Source organism: Amblyraja radiata, chromosome 21 (assembly GCF_010909765.2).
Source record: "Amblyraja radiata isolate CabotCenter1 chromosome 21, sAmbRad1.1.pri, whole genome shotgun sequence".
Taxonomy (NCBI): domain Eukaryota; kingdom Metazoa; phylum Chordata; class Chondrichthyes; order Rajiformes; family Rajidae; genus Amblyraja; species Amblyraja radiata.
Genome location: NC_045976.1, coordinates 7,138,993 through 7,158,461, shown reverse-complemented (window position 1 = coordinate 7,158,461; position 19,469 = coordinate 7,138,993). Strand labels below are relative to the sequence as shown.

At 42.5% G+C, this 19,469-nt stretch overlaps 1 protein-coding gene across 6 annotated transcripts in view; it reads right to left on the bottom strand.

The window, feature by feature from the left end:
- ints13 (integrator complex subunit 13) overlaps positions 1–19,469 on the bottom strand; it is an 81,353-nt gene that overhangs the window by 36,140 nt on the left and 25,744 nt on the right. For 2 of the 6 annotated variants that reach the window (XM_033039429.1, XM_033039433.1), the window contains 6 exons: positions 17,132–17,260; positions 16,962–16,985; positions 11,320–11,404; positions 6,093–6,116; positions 5,020–5,043; positions 3,130–3,219 (listed from right to left, as the gene is read on the bottom strand). In XM_033039429.1, the coding sequence (XP_032895320.1) occupies positions 3,130–3,219; positions 5,020–5,043; positions 6,093–6,116; positions 11,320–11,404; positions 16,962–16,985; positions 17,132–17,260 (376 nt within the window). The remainder of the gene's footprint in view (positions 1–3,129; positions 3,220–5,019; positions 5,044–6,092; positions 6,117–11,319; positions 11,405–16,961; positions 16,986–17,131; positions 17,261–19,469) is intronic. The other 4 variants (XM_033039430.1, XM_033039434.1, XM_033039431.1 and 1 more) reach the window with 3 other exon arrangements.

The following is a 19,469-nucleotide window of genomic DNA, read 5'->3' as shown; positions in this document are numbered from 1 at the left end:
GAACGCTGGGATGCAGACAATCAGGCCCTGGGGATTTATCTGCCTTCAGTCCCAACAGTTTATCTAACACCATTTTCTGACTAATGTGGATTCCCTTCAGTTCCTCCCTCTAAAGATAGAGATAAGGTAAAATCACTTCTGAGAGGTGCGAATCTTTGGAATTCCCTGCCCTAGAAAGCTGTGGAGGTAGAGGTAATTGAAAACTGAAAATGTGCAGATTCTTGGACATAGAGGAGGAGCCATCTTGGTGAACGGCTGCTAGCCAGCAGCCGTCCGTTTTAAATCCGTTTTTTTTATAGTTTTTAGTGAGTCCTGTTTTTTGTTTGTAGGGGATATGGTCTTTTTATTGTGGGGGGTAGGTGTAAACTTAATTTCTAGGTCCCTACCTGGTCGGTGTGGCAGCCTTTTCTCCGGGCTGCCCGTCGACACGTCCTCGTGGCCTACCTGCGGGCTTGGAGCGCCGTTTCCTGGCGAAAACCGCCCAGCACCTCGGCCTTGGCGGCGGCACAGCATTGGAGCGCTGGAGCGGAGCGGGCGATCCCTTGCCTGGGTCGCCGCGCTGGAGCGACGCACTGGAGCTTGGCGAGCTGGGTCGCCGAGAGCAACAACTCCGGGCTCCGGGTCTGCGGAGCGGAGAGGCGGCGCCGATTTTGTCATCGGGAGCCTGGGAGCTCCAAACCGGCGCGGCCTTGTCGGCTTCGGCAGCCGCGGGCTCCAACCAGGAAGCGGCCATTCCAGGTGGCCCAGCCGCCGAAAGGACTCTCCCGACGCCGGGGCAAGACCACCCGGTGAGAACGGCCAGGGACATCGGGCCTCCGTAGAGGCAATTGCGGTGGCCTCAATAGGCCTGACTTTGGGGTGAACATGGGGTGGGGACTGGACATTGTGCCTTCCTCCACAGTGCTACCCACTGTGGGGGGATGATTTTTTTGTCTAATTGTAGTCTTGTAGGTCTGTGTCCAAGATGGCTGCCGTGAAGAGAGAGTGAACGCTGGCGCGCTTTGGCTGCCGCTGCTCCCTCTTCACACTGTGTTTTTGATTTTCTGTTTTTGGATTGAATCCTGTTTTTTAATTTGTGTCTCTGTGATGTCTTTATTACTTGTTTTATTCCGATTATATGTTATTCCGATATACTATGTAAGGTGTCCTTGAGATATTTGAAAGGCGCCCATTAAATAAAATTTATTATTATTATTATTATTATAGACCTATGGGAATATCAGGCAGAAGAATAGAAATTCAAGACTCGATCAGTCATGCTTTTATTGAATGAAGGAGCAGAGGGTCCTTAAGGCTATTCTGGTTTCAATTTATAATGTCCTTATCTGACAAACTGTTGAGGAAGATAGCCAAAAATTGCTGGAATAACTCAGTGGGTCAGGCAGCATCTCTGGAGAAAAGGAATAGGTGGCGTTTCAGGCCGAGACCCTTCTTCAGTCGGTCGGAAGAAGGGTTTCAAGTGGAAACATCACCTATTCCATTTCTCCAGAGATGCTGCCTGACCCACCACCTGCAGTTCCTTCCTGCACAAGCAATTGAGGACGTTGTGAAGAGAAATGCTCTTATAGATTTCAAAGAATTATAATTGAATAACAGTCATTAACTGCACTGGATTCAGGTAAAGCATCAGACTTCAGAAGCTGTTCAAGAAGGAACTGCAGATGCTGGAAGATCGAAGGTACACAAAATTGCTGGAGAAACTCAGCGGGTGCAGCAGCATCTATGGAGCGAAGGAAATAGCGACGTTTCGGGCCAAAACCCTTCTTCAGACTGATGGGGGGTGGGGGGGAGAAGGAAGGAAAAGGGGAGGAGGAGGAGGAGCCCGAGGGCGGGCGGATGGGAGGGTGGGAGGAGACAGCTAGAGGGTTGAGGAAGGGGAGGAGACAGCAAGGACTAGCAAAATTGGGAGAATTCAATGTTAATGCCATCCGGACGCAAGGTCCCCAGACGGAATATGAGGTGCTGTTCCTCTAATTTCCGCTGTTGCTCACTCTGGCAATGGAGGAGACCCAGGACAGAGAGGTCGGATTGGGAATGGGAGGGGGAGTTGAAGTGCTGAGCCACCGGGAGGTCAGGTTGGTTATTGCGGACTGAGCGGAGGTGTTCGGCGAAACGATCGCCCAACCTATGCTTAGTCTCCCCGATGTAAATCAGCTGACATCTAGAGCAGCGGATGCAGTAGATGAGGTTGGAGGAGATACAGGTGAACCTTTGTCGCACCTGGAACGACTGCTTGGGTCCTTGAATGGAGTCGAGGGGGGAGGTGAAGGGACAGGTGTTGCATTTCTTGCGGTTGCAACGGAAAGTGCCCGGGGAGGGGGTGGTGCGGGAGGGAAGGGAAGAATTGACGAGGGAGTTGCGGAGGGAGTGGTCTTTGCGGAAGGCAGACATGGGGGGAGATGGGAAGATGTGGCGAGTGGTGGGGTCACGTTGGAGGTGACTTCAGAAGCTACCCTCTAAGCCTTATCTCGCCACGCCTTCACTGCAGAATTAGGTTTTTCAGCTCCAAAGGTTTGTTGCTTGTCACTGATCTGTTCCAAGATGTTCGTCAACAATGTGATGTCAACTAGCCGTAGACTACAACAGTCAAAAGCATGGAATTGAGAACTCATGGTACCCTCACACTCCACATATTGTTCTCACTATCCCACAGATTGCTGCCTCTTCTCCCAATGGATGAGTCTGCCTTGCACAAATTATGATGGACCAATCTACAGAGGCCCCTCACAGACTGAGAGGATGTTGACCACAGCCCTTGCTGAAGCCAGACGGTTATAGGGAGAGACTCTGGGGAGAAATTGTGTGTTAGCAAGTTTTGGTCTCTATTCTCAAAGTTTATTAATTTCCACTGCCAATGTTAATTGGAATCTTAAACTGCAGTGATAAATGCCCCACAATTGCATCTTTTAATTTAATCCTTAAATAGATCATGGCTACACTATATTATGTGGATCCATTCCATGCAAGTAGAGACTTGAAATACAGAAGTAAAACAATAATGAATCACTCTTTTTGAAACTGGATAATATCACCTTATTTAAATATTTGTGAGCATGCTAAAAATAAATGTAAGTGATATTATGAATGTTTTTCCTGTTGATTTACAAGTAATTTAAATGTCATACCTACCTATATTATTAGTTCGTGGAGTGCACCACTTTAATGTCACGGTGTCTTTGACAACGCCATCTCTATTGCTATTACATAGATGTGGATCAACTGCAACATAAAACCAAATAGAAAATAGCATTCAGTTTGAACAAGGAAAATTCAAAACATTGAGTAAATTAAAATGCCATTTTAATGCTCTAGAAGAGAAATATCAAAAGGTCAGAAAGCAGATCCTAAAGACATAAGATTATTTTCATGAGAGTTCAATGCAAACAATATTGAATAGCTACATACTTATTGCAGCAAGACTCAACTTTAGCCATGGCTTTAATGAGATGCCTTGACAGATAATAGCCATAGCTAAAGAAATGAGAATGTTGCATACAGGGTGGGCTTCCAATCCCAACTATAATTAAAGAACAGAAGGTACAGTTCAAGGGAATATGTCCAGATTATAACCCTGCATTGACACTTGGTTCTCCAATTAATGAGCCAGGGAAGGTACACAAAATTGCTGGAGGAACTCAGCGGGTGCAGCAGCATCTATGGAGCGAAGGAAATAGGCGACGTTTCGGGCCGAACCCCTTCTTCAGACTAATGGGGGGTGGGGAAAGAAAGCAGGAAAAAGGGAGGAGGAGGAGGAGCCCGAGGGCGGGCGGATGGGAGGGTGGGAGGAGACAGCTAGAGGGTGAAGGAAGGGGAGGAGACAGCACAGGCTAGCCAAATTGGGGGAATTCAATGTTGATGCCATAAGGGCGCAAGGACCCCAGACGGAATATGAGGTGCTGTTCCTCCAATTTCCGCTGTTGCTCACTCTGGCAATGGAGGAGACCCAGGACAGAGAGGTCGGATTGGGAATGGGAGGGGGAGTTGAAGTGCTGAGCCACCGGGAGGTCAAAGGTACACAATGAGCAATGAGCCAGGGAAGATCTGATCAAACCTAGCCATGTCTTTAGGAGTAAGCAAAAATGTTAACAGATCCTTTCTATGAGTAGCAAGCATTCAGTATTTTGTATTTTTGACACAATTTCGCCCGTGTTATCCTGCAACGTCCAAGTAAAATTAATAAAGTTTAAAACAGATAGCCAGTGGCAGCACATTCATGACGCAGCAAAGCAGCAAATGACATACATACCAGTATCCGCAATGGCTGTCCATTTAAACCCATTCTGCTGTCCCTTACAAACAATTCTTATGTCTTCCTTTTTATTTTTTCTTACTCCACTTCATAATATGAGCTGAATGTTGTATTCGGTACTCCATTTAATATTCTTACAACTTGCTGCATAAAGACACCTTTTTTTGTTCTCCATTTGATGCCCTTGTATTTATATGCCCTTGCATTTGTACTCTGACCTAGAGTCTGGACCCGAAACGTCGACTAATCCTTTTCTTCAGAGTTATTCCAGCAATTTGTGTCTATCTTCCCTTGTGTTTACACCTAGTTAATGTTGTGTCAACTAGATGGAATAGATTTCCTCTTGATTTAATTTATGGGAATCTTTCCGGTTATTTATCCTGATTTTATTTATTAAGTTGTCATTTGGTTTTGAAGACATGTACTAAATTAGTTCTCAGACCTCAAAGCCCATTAGTTCAAAAATAATTCCTCTCCTCTCGATAAGAAGCACGCATTATTGATATAAATTCTACTCTGTTCTTCCCAGGCTCTTGATATCTCTTGTAAGGCAAAATCAAAATTAAACCATCAAGATTATTCAAGGATAATTAAAATTGATTTTGATTCAGGTACATTTGCATTGATGTTCCAGTTTTGATAAATGACTCTTATACAAATCTGATGTGAGACTGGACTTCATCTACATCATTGAATATCCCCTTTGGAAGAAATTCTAAACCTGTTTAAAAAAACTGTTAAATGAAACACTAAGTTACACTACCAGTTACCTTTCTTTCCTTTGAAGTGGTCACCTACAAATGTAAGAAGCGATATTAAGGTTTTTCTTCTAACATGAATTCAAGCAACAGAAATCTAAACTTATGCTGCAATAGCTTCAGTGCAGGCACTGGAACACCAAGCTCAACATAAACACGATAAGAATATTTACACACTAACTGGAGATGCTGAAACATTTTCTATTATGCAGGTACCAAGTTATGAAAGGATCTTGTCATATCAGAGTTACACCTTTATGTCTTACACAAGATGACAACACTTGAAAGAACATGCTTAAGAAGGAACTGAAGATGCTGGAAAAATCGAAGGTAGATAAAATTGCTGGAGAAACTCAGCGGGTGAGGCAGCATAAGAATGTAATATCTTAGCATTACTCTAATATTCTGCTTAACTGGTTCTTGAAATGTAACTACTGAAGTGAACCAAATTTAAGATTAAACTTGCATCCCACCATTTATATTTCTCAGTCAGACACAAGGTGCTGGAGTAACTGAGCAGGTCAGGCACCATCTCTGGAGAAAAAGGATAGATTACGTTTCGGGTCAGAACCCTTCCTCAGATCATCCTTTTCTCCAGAGATGTTGCCTGGCCTGCTAAGGTACTCCGGTACTGTGTCTATCTTCCAGATAAACCAGCATCTGCAGTTCCTTCTTATGCATTTATATTCTCAAATGGATAAACTTACTTTGCACCATTTTTTTAACCCATGAAAACTGCCATAATGCTGTGAGCAGTCAAGACTTTGCATTTCACAAGGAGAAATAAAAGAAAAAAATCCTCACAGCAAGGTCCACTTAAGGCAGCAACATAACCTGTTTTAGCAGTGTTGTTTACAAAATAAATATTGGTCTCTCCGAGAACCCCCTTCTCTTTTTTATATAACACTGTGGGGTCTTTTTCTCAGTTTCAACATTGCTAAAATACAGCAACCATGACAAGCAGTCCTGCCCAGGCTGACCTGTATGAGAGTGCTGCCATAAAAGGTGCAATTCCAATGTAAATACAAATGAAATTCAAACCGTTCAAAATTGTATGCAATTATAATTAATAAAATTGGACATACCTATTGCTTGCATGTTCTTCCCTTCTGTAAGTAAAAACAAATAACTTAGTATTTAAAAAGCACAAAATGATAAACTTTAAAATTGCTAATAATATTATAAAGCTCATTTCCCAGCATTGATTCTTTTGTTTTGTATTCTCAAGAAAATCTTTGTCATAAAACTACCATTCAGATATTTTCTGAAGCCACTGCACAAATTCCATTAAATGTATTACTTAATAAAATGCATGGTGATAATCTTAATCACATTATGTCAAGATATAGATTGTGCTAATTTGCACAAATACAAAGTCCACTTTTCATCAAAGCTAGTTTGAACCTTATAGCACTTGTTCAGGCCAAACTTAATACTTGGCCAGGGATTGCGAGAAGGGCATAGTTCAAGCCTTCAATAAGGCCAGCACGGTGACGCAGCCGGTAGAGTTGCTGCCTTACAGCGCCAGAGACCTGGGTTCGATCCTGACTTCGGGTGCTGGCTGCACAGAGTTTGTACGTTCTCATGTGACTGCGTGGGTTTTCTCCGGGTGTTCTGGTCGCCTCACACACTCCAAAGCCTTACTTGTTTGTTGGATTATTTGGCTTCGGTACAATTGTAAATTGTCCTTAGTGTGTAGGATAGTGCTAGTGTAAGGGATGTTTGGTCGGTGCAGACCCGCCACAAAGGGCCTGTTTCTGCGCTGTATCTCTAAAGTCAAAAGGGAAAAAGGAATGGCCACTTGAAGGAACAATTAATAATAAGACACGACTCACCTGTCTGGCAAAAACAATTGCCATATTTAAAAATTAAAAATCAACTTCAGCATTATAAAACCACTTCAGGGTCAAAGCAGTTTTGTATTGTAATGTTTAACTATTGACTGTACTACCATATTAGTTTTAGTTTTTAGTTTTAGAGATACTGCGCGGAAACAGGCCCTTCGGCCTACCGGGTCCGCGCCGACCAGAAATCTCAGCATATTGTTTTACATCTTCAAAACAAGGCAGGGTCCTCTGTGGATAAAATGCATGGATCTCAAAGCTGCTTTTGACTCAGTTACATTCTTTGGCTGCTCTTTACCACAATTTTGCTAGTACAATATATTTGACTCTGATGCCATTGTATTCGTCAGAACACCAGATAGACCTTGAACGTGAACTCGCTAGCACAATAGTGGGCTTACGATAGAGTCTCAGCTGCTCAATGTTGGGGAATGACAATTACATTTCCACTGCCTGTAATACAATTTGCACCAAGCTCCATTTTCCCATTTGGCTTGATCAGAGAAGAAGCAAAGAAAATAAGAGTAGGCAACCAAGTCCCTCAAGCCTTTCCCATCATTCAATATGACCATGGTTGATCTATGTTGACTTCAAATCCTCTTCTGTGCTTGTTCCTTGTAAACCCAAATTACTCATATTTCAATTTCTTTATGTCCACCTTAAAAACATGTGGCCTCCAAAACCCTTGGGGTTAGACAATTCCTGAGAGGCACCAAGAGAAGAAATGTCATGCGCATTACTTTTAAATAACAAATCCCTTATTTTGTAGCTGCATTCGCTTGTTCATGACTAGTAAAAAATATCTCAACACTGCCCTTGTCAAGCCCTCTTAGGATCTTCTATGTTTGAGTAAAACTGTCCCTCATTGTTCATGGCCGTCATTTATTCCGAGGCCAATTATAATGTTTGCATCTACATCAAGAGGGAGACGGGAGGAAAATGGGCGAAAAAAGGACATCACATACCTAGACTTTCAGAAGGCATTCTTGATTAGTACAGATTACAGAGGTTATGGGGAGAATGCAGGAGAATGGAGTTAGAAGGGATAGATCAGCCATGATTGATTGGCGAAGTAGACGATGGGCCGAATGGCCTAATTCTACTGTTCCTTATGAGGTGCCAAGCCAAGAGGCTAATAAACCAAATTAGAGCATAAGAGATTAAAGGGTAATATACTAGCATGGACAGAGAGTAAGGATTCACATTGGGAGTCTGTCAATAGTGGGGTGCAACAAGAATTGGTACCGTAGCCTCCGCTGTTCATAATCCATATCAATGGTTTGGATGAGATTATAAGTGTAATATATTCGAGAAGAACGTGGAAAGGCTTTGGGGATACATTGAAAGCCAAGGTGCAAACAAAGGATGAAATAGGTGGAAAATTGTGGGAAAAAAAATAGCTGAATATTTTAGAAATATTGAGGGATTGAAAGATGGTGGCGTTCACAAGTGTCCTTGGACACAAATCATTGACGGTTAGATTTCGGATGCAGGAAGCAATTAGGAAGGCAATTGGTATGTTGGGCTTTAGATCGCGAGATATATGGATAACAATAGGATCAAACAGGCATGGAACTCGCTATCAAAATATGGAGGGGACGGGGGACGGGGGGGGGGGGGGATAGAATTTTTTGGCGGCCGCGCGCGCATGCACACACTCACACACACATGCGCGAGGCTTCGGAGGCTCAATCCAGCGCTAAATGCAGGTCAACTCTGCCTGTATTGCCGGGTTAACCTACAAGCCCTGCCTGGACTGACGGGACACTAGCGCTGCTTCTCCGCACTGGCCATATTTCCCGCAAGCCCAGGCAGGTTCACCTGGCAGGACAGGCAGAGTTGAACTGGGTTTAGCGCTGCTTCTCTGCGCTGGCTGTGGGCCTGGGGGTACAGCTCCCGTCTGACTCTCGACCTCTCTGGCCACCCGTGGGGGGGGCGGGGCACTCGGATGGGGACGGGACAGCGCTGGAGGCCCAGTCAAACCTGGCTGCGGATGAGGTGCAGGTCTGTGCCACGTCTCCCTCCTCCAATCACCGCACTCTATTCTCAGTCCCACCCCCCTCCCCCACCCCTCCAATCATCACGCTGAATCATCATGTCCCACCCCCATTGCCTGCTGACCGACGTCTCTCTTGTCCAATCGGCGCCTTCGATCAGCAGTCCCACCTCCACTGTCTCGCGGAAAGTGGAGATTTTAAAATCCGGATTAAAAAAAACTTGGGGGGATTGTCCCCCACGTCTCAAAACATGGGGGGGACGTGTCCCCTGTGGCCCCCCCCCGGGTTTTCCGCCCCTGGGATCAAAGAATGTGCAGGAAGGAGCTACAGATACTGGTTTATTCCACCGGGTGGCGTCAGCAATGGCTGCCTTGCCAACAGTCTGTCTGTCCCTTTCTTCTTCGTTTTATTTAGTATGTGTTAAATGTATGTTTTTAGAGTTCTTTAGCTAGTTATATGTGGGGGTGGGGGTGGGGGAGGGGGTTGGGGGAAACTTTTTCTAATCTCTTACCTCGACGGAGATGCGATTTTTTCCGTATCGTGTCTCCGTCCGCACTGCGGCCCAACATTGAGGAGTTGGCGGCCTTTGCTGGAGACAGACTTCGAGCTCCATCGCGGGAGCCTGCGGACTTACCATCGCATAGCCCGCCATCCCTGTCGGCGATCGACTTTGGGGCTACAACCACAGGAGCCTGCGGACTTTAACATCGTGGAGCTCGCAGTCACTGGTTAGAGACCGACTTCGACCGCCCAGACGCGGGGGCTTCGATTGCCCCGATGCGGGGGCTTCGATCGCTGGCTGCGGGAGCTTTGACCGTCGGCTGCGGGGGCTTCGACCGCCCCGACCGCGGAAGAAAAATGAGGGAAGATTAGACCTCATTGTCTTCTATCACATTGAGGAATGTTGGGAATCTGCTGTGGTGGTTGTTTATGTTAACTCTTATGTAATTGTGTGTCTTGTTGTTGTTTTTGTAATTCGCATATCACTGTACCTTAACTGGTACACGTGACAATAAAAGACCTTTGAAACTTTTGAGATAGTCACAAAATGCTGGAGTAATGCTGCATCAAAAAACATTGGTTTAGTGCAGAAAAGTGATGCTGAGACAAATGTTCTTCCATGACTATTGTGAATAGCAGAGCAGGTGTGAAGGACAAGGACTTCTATGTTTCATGCGTTTATTTTCACAACTTAGTTGTTACTAAATCAGAAACGTACAATAAGACCAAGATAGGAAGCGAAAGATCAACCATGACTTTATCAAACAGTGGAGCAGACATGAAGGTCCACTTGGCCCACTCCTGTTTCTGTTCTTATACAGAAAGGGTTCAGGTTGGTGAGAGGGGAATTGCTTAAAAGTCTAGAATCTGAGTTAACATCTTATAACAATACGTGACTATTGGCCAAATTTGCCGCTTCTTTAATAACATCAATGAATGGAATGGAAAGATACAGCATGGAAACAGGCCCTTAGGCCCACCTGGTCCACACTGGCCACTTGTTTGCACTAGTTCTGTTATCCAACTTTGTTTTGCACTAGGCATTGCATCTATTTAAATGAATACAATGACTGCACTGCCGTTCATCTGCATTCTCACAATTTGTTACACCCAGGGGATCAGACTGCTGCAGGTGCAAATAGAAAAATCCAATTTATCATCTTCTGGGCAACTGAAATCTTAACTCACAAAAAATTCAGCAGCCGAGTGTGTGCAGAATTCTCTTGTCAGCCAGTGATTTAAATCATAAAGCTGAGAGACATTAAAGCTGTTTGCACGACGCAAGGAAATCTTTTGCTTTTTCCTCCTACCCTAAACCGACCACATTCCACCCCATCCCATACTAGTTACTTCACATACAGGAGGAGGTGATCTTTCAGAGTATAGATTTGTCCAAATATCTAACAAAGTATTGTTTTGAATCATTGGAGGAGATTATATAGATGGGGTAGTTATTATTACATACTTCCATGGTCGTAATGAGGCTGTCCCACTATACAAGCTAATTCAAGAGTTCTTCCGAGTTTCCCCTGATTCGAACTCGGAGAATTACGGTAATAGCCGCTCGTAGGTACTCGGGGCTCTCGTGGACATTTCTAAACACCTTCACGTCCCGTCTCCGACATACCCGCAACGTACATTCTACGTGCTTACCACAATGTTTTTTTTTTAACTCGGGAGAGCTCTTGAATTAGCTCGTAGTGGGACAGCCCCTTAAAGAGAAACATTTTAAAACTAATGCATTGCCAATTCTGAGGATCATGTCAGTTAGCATTCTCTAGGATGATGGATTGTACTATTTAGAGCAGCAACAATTTTTGGATAAAGAGTTTATGGAGACTGGAAGATGAAAAGACAGCAGGAATTCAGTCGAACATTAGCAGGAAACTGTCTGAAAGCTGCCTTTGGAACCCGAGGAATGAGCATCGCCTTACGCCAAATGCCAACCAAGTGCATAAATCATAACTTACCATTTCTTAGCAGTTCAGTATGAGCATCTTTTTGATGGAGAAGCTCTACATCATAATTTGCAGAAGTATTTGCATGTTGTTCTTCCTTTAAACAAAGGACAGGTAAAATGTAAACACAATATGGATATGATTGTAATTACTGCAAGTATTACAATATATATGCACCCATGTGATCAGAATTGTAGAAATACAATTTATCATCTTCTGGGCAACTGATATAGTCGTTTTAACTTTGTTAAAAGCATTGATTTAAAAGCTCAGCAGAAACATGTTTAAAAATTCACTCCATGATCATCCTAAAACTTACCCAGTGTAGAAACACAAATAAATTGCACTGTCTGGCTGAATAGACATGCCATATCAGTGCAAACATTCAGAACCATTTAATCCTTGAACTCATTTATGCTTTGCTCATAGGCCCCAGTGTGTGGTGGAGGGCATACTGACTGGTTGCATCACTGCCTGGCTCAGAACATAGGAAAGTGTAGAAAGTGGTGGGCATTGCCTAGTCCAGCATGGGTATTGCCAACTAAGGGATCTCAAGGAAGCACTGCCTTGAAAAGGCAATTAATATCAATGACCCATGCCACTCTGTTCCCACTCTCTTCTCGCTGCTACCATCAAAATGGTAGCACCAGTGCTTGAGAACCATTACCTCTAGATATTTTCTCTATTTTGGTTCTGGCGCAACCATGGCCTAGTTTACTCGGAATAACTGAGAGTTTTTGTGTACTTATTATTTGTTGTTCTTGGTGCATCTAATGTGCCTGCCACTTTAAATTTGAATACAATAGATTATCAAAAGCAGTGAAATAACTGCATGTACTGACACAAATACCTGCATAAATGTCAGTATATTAGATGCAAGAGAGATGTTAATGCAAATGCACTTGCACGTTCAAGTTTATAGAATAACAATTGCTGAAATACTGGAGACCATTGAACCCAGCATGTTTGTCCCAAACTTCTGGCAGAAGAAACGCACCGATCACATTCAGTTTTCTCACTGGAGCAATTGTCCTGCAATTGTTCTCTCTCAAGTTTCCATCACTTTCCTTTCTCACGGTGTCAATACATACACTTCAGATACCCTTTAAGCCAGATCAACAGCCAAAGGTCTGTAGCCTCCTTGTGCTCTGGTATTTCATTTCATTCTTCACATGTTTAAATTATAATGTTTTATTTTTAATTGTCCACTGTATATCGAGTTGTTACTTGTGAGCAAAGCACCAAGGCAAATCCCTTGTATGTATACATATTTGGCTAATGAAATTTATTCAATTCAATTCAATTAGATCATTACTATTTTCTGCTTGAAAAAGTTCATCCTTATTTCATCACTGTTCTGATCTTTTTTGCTGCCAACAACTCTGTCAAGGAAAACAACTTTTATTTAGTCTAAGAATTTACATCAAATCACTTCTTAGTTGACTCTAGTCCAATTCAAGTTTCTCCAGTCTACCCAACCCAATCACAGATCATAGTCTGAAGAAGGGTCTCGACCCCAAACATCACCCATTCCTTCTCTCCAAAGATGCTACCTGAGCCGCTGAGTTACTCCAACATTCTGTGTCTATCTTTGGTTTAAATCAGCATCTGCAGTTCCTCCTACCCATAGACACAAAATGCTGGAGTAACTCAACAGTTCAGGCAGCGTCTCTGGAGAAAAGGAATAGGTCACTTTTCGGGTCGGAACCCTTCTTCAGTCTAATGTTATCCCACTTTTTAAGAAAGGTGGGAGAGAGAAAACTGGGAATAATAGACCAGTTAGCCTGACATCGGTGGTGGGGAAGATGCTGGAGTCAATCATAAAAGATGAAATAGCCGCACATTTAGATAGCAGTAACAGGATCGGTCCAAGTCAGCATGGATTTACGAAGGGGAAATCATGCTTGACTAATCTTCTGGATTTTTTTGAAGATGTAACTAGGAAAATGGACAAGGAGGAGCCAGTGGATGTAGTGTACCTGGACTTTCAGAAAACATTTGATAAGGTCCCACATAGGAGATTAGTGGGCAAAATTAGGGCACATGGTATTGGGGGTAGAGTGCTGACATGGATAGAAAATTGGTTGGCAGACAGGAAACAAAGTGTAGGGATTAACAGGTCCCTTTCAGAATGGCAGGCAGTCATTAGTGGGGTACCGCAAGGCTCGGTGCTGGGACTGCAGCTTTTTACAATATACATCAATCATTTAGATGAAGGAGTTCAAAGTAACATTAGCAAATTTGCAGATGACACAAAGCTGGGTGGCAGTGTGAACTGTGAGGAGGATGCTATGAGAATGCAGGGTGACTTGGACAGGTTGGGTGAGTGGGCAGATGCAATGCAGATGCAGTTTAATGTGAATAAATGTGAGGTTATCCACTTTGGGAGCAAAAACAGGAAGGCAGATTACTATCCAAATGGTGCTAATTGGGAAAAGGGGAAGTACAACGGGATCTGGTGGTCCTTGTTCATCAGTCAATGAAAGTAAGCATGCAGGTACAGCAGGCAGTGAAGAAAGCGAATGGCATGTTGGCCTTCATAACAAGAGGAGTTGAGTATAGGAGCAAAGAGGTCCTTCTGCAGTTGTAGAGGATCTCAGTGAGACCACACCTGGAGTATTGTGTGCAGTTTTGGCCACCTAATTTGAGGAAGGACATTCGTGCTATTGAGGGAGTGCAGCGTAGGTTCACAAGGTTGATTCCTGGGATGGCGGGACTGTCATATGCTGAGAGAATAGAGCGGCTGGGCTTGTATACTCTGGAATTTAGGATGAGAGGCTCTCTTATTGAAACATATGATTATTAAGGGTTTGGACACGCTAGAGGCAGGAAACATGTTCCCGATGTTAGGGGAGTCCAGAACCAGGGGCCACAGTTTAAGAATAAGGGGTAAGGCATTTAGAATGGAGATGAGGAAACACTTTGTCCACACAGAGAGTTGTGAGTCCATGGAATTCTCTGCCTCAGAGGGTGTTGGAGGCTGGTTCTCTGGATACTTTCAGGAGAGAGCTGTCCCACTGTACTAGGTAATTCAAGAGCTCTCCCGAGTTTGAAAAATAATCAAACTCGTGGTAAGTACGTAGAATGTACGTAGCGGGTACGTCGGAGCTCGGGACGTCTCTTAGCGGCTCGTAACGCTAACGGTAGGTACTCTGGAAATGCGGTAAGCTCGTGAAGATTTTTCAACATGTTGAAAAATGCCCACGAGAGCCCCGAGTACCTCCGAGCGGCTATTACCGTAATTCTCAGAGTTCGAATCAGGGGAAACTCGGGAGAACTCTTGAATTCGCTCGTACAGTGGGACAGGCCCTTTAAGATAGCGGAGTCAGGGGATATGGGGAGAAGGCAGGAACGGGGTACTGATTGTGGATGATCAGCCATGAATGGCGGTGCTGGCTCGAAGGGCCGAATGGCCTACTCCTGCACCTAGTGTCTATTGTCTGTTGATTCTTCAGTTTATCTTCGGTATAAACCAGCATCTGCAGCCCCTTCCTTCCCATAACAGATCAATTGGTCTGATCTCATTTTTGCATGTTGATACATGGCCATTAAGTTATGAAACTAATTTTCAATTTTGTCCCATGTTCATTGATTGATTAAAAGATACAGTATGGAAACAGCCCCTTCGGCCCTCCCAGTCCATGCCTGCCACTGATTACTTGTTCACACTAGTTCTATGTTATCCCATTTTCTCATCCACTCCCTACACTCCAGGGACAATTTACAGAGGCCGATTAACCTCCAACCCACCATGTTTTTGGAATGCAGGAGGAAACCGGAGCGCCCTGAGGAAACCCACGCAATCGGAGAGAGAACGTGCAAACTCCTCGTGCAAACAGCATCCGAGGTCAGGATTGAACCCGGGTCTCCGCCACTGAGATAGCAGCACTACCAGCTCTAAAAATAAATATCAAACATTATGGGTGCTGTTCCATATTGATGCAAGCATCACGGAAGAGATAATGGAGAAACCTATTGAACCCATCCAGTTCATTCTTCTGCAGCAATCTGCAAATCCCCAATAATGGAAATCTCTTTAATGGATCCAGAAACGGTCTCTGCTCAATTTTTCTCAGTGGATCTTTCCATATATTGTCACTTGGCAATAACCCCATCAGCTTTGAGCTTCACTTTTACCTCTTGGCTGTCTATGATTAAATTATGCATCTGTTGCCCAATTTTAATACCAGTCTCTGGTATTAACACTTACAGTGGTTTACTCCTCCCGAGAATGACTGCTAATGTTGGCATCTATTGACTTTCACCAATTTCCTTTAAAATAAAGATAGCAAGCCAAGTTGTTGAACTGCTGCACTCGCTGCTATTAACAGATTTGATATTACTTGGTTGCTCAGTGAGTTAAACATACAGCTCCTCTCCAAGTTACAAATGCCCGACATATGTACAGCCCATATATATGAATGAGCATTTGGGAGACCGGTGGGGTCAGTTTGCTGGCTGCTGCAGGCATCTTCTGTATGTACAACCTCAGCTCACAGCTATATCTGAATGGTTGAGTTAAACACCCTGGTTGCCCAAGGTTATGTTTTTATTTAAATATATTCCCAGTGTCTGCATTTTCAACTTGCAAACTGTTTGGGTTACGAACAGTTCTCAGGAGTCTTCACATAGAAAATAGGTGCAGGAGGAGGCCATTCGGCCCTTCGAGCCAGCACCGCCATGCATTGTGATCATGGCTGATCTTCCCCTATCAATAACCCATGCCTGCCTTCTCCCCATATCCTTTGACTCCACTAGCCCCTAGAGCTCTATCTAACTCTCTCTTAAATCCATCCAGGTCCTATATCTCAACACTGTGGAAGGCACAATTTTAATCGTGGATAGTCTTTCCGCTGACTGGATAGCAAGCAACAGAAGCTTTAAACTCTACCTTGATACACATGACAATAAACTAAACTATTGAGAATGGGACTGCTGTCACATATAGGGCAAGGAGAGCAAACATATTTCCTTCCTTAAAGAACTGCAGTTGCTAGTTTACCAAGAAAATACACAAAATGCTGTAGTAACTCAGCAGGTCTGGCCATCCCTGGAGAACATGGATAGGTGACATTTCGTGTCGGGTCCCTTGTTCCGACCCAGGCATGGGTCTTATCCTGTTTCCTTCCCTAAAGCGCCTTGATACAGGGATTTTATAACAATTCAACAGCCTTTTGTTTGTTTGTTTTTTCCAAGATCACAGTTGTACTAATACACTGACAATTTTATTGTACCCAGAAAAGTGGTCACAAAACCATACAGAGCGTAGTTAATCTGAGTGACAAACATCTGACTTGTGGGGGGGGTTAAAAAGGTTTTACTTTTATTCTGAAACATTTTTGTGAAGTAATTATTTTTAAATAGTGTACGGAAGGCAACCAACAATAAACAGATTGCAGCAAGTACATCATCATTGCATGCCACACAAATACTATACAGGGTAGATACATAAAAACACATAATGGAAAGAACAATACAGATGTAAAGGAGCAGTTTTAGTGACAGTATCATACAAAGGGTCTTACAATAATGTTTCTACAAGAACAGACAAAAAAAAAGATGATTATATTGCACACCACAGTGTGCTGTAAGCAATATAACCTTTTGATCAGTTTCATGATCTAATGTTCTATTTTAAATTCAAATTTACTAACCTGTTCACTGACATTGAATGTGGGCTAGCAAACAGAAATATGATGTGGAGAGAAAATAATTTGAAAATTACTTTGAAAATGTTAAATTTTCACAAACTGAAAAAAAAACAAAAAAAACAATTAGATGCTGTGTTCTGCTAAAAATAAAACTTCCGAAGTGTTATACCCACCTTCATAGGTATGTTTGTAATAGTGGTGGAGGCAAGGTCAAAATGCTGCTGGACAAGAGTCATGAGCTTTGCAGGCAGCTGCCTTCCAGCACGGACACTGTGCACTTCACTCGTTAGGACCAAGGAGACCTGTGACAACAAAATGGACACCAATTAGGATATTTGAAAGGCAACGATAAACCAGATAAACCTTAAAGATTAACGTTGTCGCTATAAATCACTGATTTGATATATTGACAACAGTTCCAGTAAAATAAGATATTTTGGGTAATTTATTTAACACCCTTAACTGCACCTCAATGTGCATTCTATAGCATAATCAAACCCAAAACTAACTTGAAACTAGACAGGAATAAATTGTAATGGTGCAGGAAGGAGCTGCAGATGCTGGTTTACACTGAAGAAAGACACTAAAAAGATGGAGCAGCTCAGCGGGTCAGGCAGCATCTCTGGAGGAAAAGAAAAAGCGATGTTTCGGGTCGAGACCCTTCTTCAGACTGAGAGTCAGGGGAAAGGGAACAAAGGGATAGGAGGTACATGGAACAAATTAGTGAAAGATATGCAAAAAGATCAAAGCCAGCAACAATGATCAAGGAAAGGTGGAGCCCAAATTGTTCATTGTTGGCTGTGGGGAAGGTGATAACAGGTAATACAAACAGTGAAACTCAGTAGGATGACAGTGAAACTAGTGCGACGTCTAGGTTGGGGGAGGGACAGAGAGAGATGGGATGCATGGGTTACTTGCAAGGATCTCAGAAGTGCATTTTAAGGGTTAAAAGAGTAGGAAAAAGTCAAAGATAGACACAAAATGCTGGAGTAACTCAGCGGCACAGGCAGCATCTCTGGAGAGAAGGAATTCCTTCCCTCCCAAGATGCTGCCTGTCCCGCTGAATTACTCCAGCATTTTGTGTCTACCTTCAATTTAAACCAGCATCTGTAGTCCTTTCTTACACAGAGAAATACATCATATGGGCTAAGTTTTAAAATATAAAATTAGCAGTTTATAATGCGTTGCACTGAAGTCAAGGGAAGGGAAGACCAGATTTGTAATAGTCACTCTGATGCGAGTGATTTTAGATTGTCTTCAATGTTAAAATTATAGATTTTATTAAATTGTAAACTTTTTGGGACTGCTCCTAATGGTGAGTTTATACAACAAATGTATTTGGCAAGGATTATAAGGGCATGTAGGTTGAAGACATATTTTGGAAATCTTTTGTGTATAATTAGGTAAATCAATTCAAATATCTTTGCATTTTATGGTGCATTATTAAAGTACAAAAAATACTTCAATGTGTCAGTTTGCACTGAAAATGTGACAATTTGCAGTGAAAACATGTATAATACAAAACAATAAAACAATGTAAATCCTATTTTGTAGCCATTCGTGGCTTGACAGCAGAGAATTGAACTTCATTGCAGCACATCTGTGCCAATCGTTTACACCAGTGCTTCTTAAACTTTCAGTGTCATTCACCCTCGTCTTTATCACAAAATGTCATTCACCCTCAATTAAAATGTTCTTATGTTTTATGGTAATTTTCATCTTATTCTCCCTTGTGTATAATTTTATGTATCATTTATTTTGTCACATGAACAAAAAACATTAATTAACTAATTTCTTAAGTGTTTATTTTATTCAACTTTTTGAACATCCTAAAAATATGTAAAGGAAACTAGGAGTGGAAAAAAAAAAGTTGAATTACCACTGGAGTTGAAAAATCATTCTATTAGAATGAAAAAAAAACATTCCAACATCTAAACACTGGGCTTCAACCCCATCCTACCCTTTCCGGCTTTGATTGCTGCAGTTTTTTTCTTGGAAAACTATCTAAAGAAACCATGGATTATGTAAATTGGCAACACAAAGTAAAGTTACAGTTCAACAGTGGCCTACGGCGATCCTCCAGTGTTGCCTTTTATAAATTTATGATCCCACCAGCTCATCTAGTCTTCCCTAAAATTTTATATTACAGTAATTATCCTGCTACTTTGAAATTAGAAAACCATAGGTAGAGAGAAAAAAAACCGATCACATTTCCAGCTCCACTGCCTTTAAAACTAATAAGAGCTTACTAACCACTTTAATGGCAATGCCTTTTTTAAGTTTAGAAAAAAATATTTAAATATCTGAATAAATTAAGTAATTCAGTATCAGTATTAACTTTATTGTCATTTCACCGAGTCCTTTCATACACAGAAAAAATGAAAAATTGTTTCTCATCAGTTTTTGTCAGTGCAATTAATAAAAACAGAAATAAATACATACAACTTAAAAATTATCATATCTAAAATAGACCTAAAATTGAACTAAAAACAGACATTCAAACCCAAAATC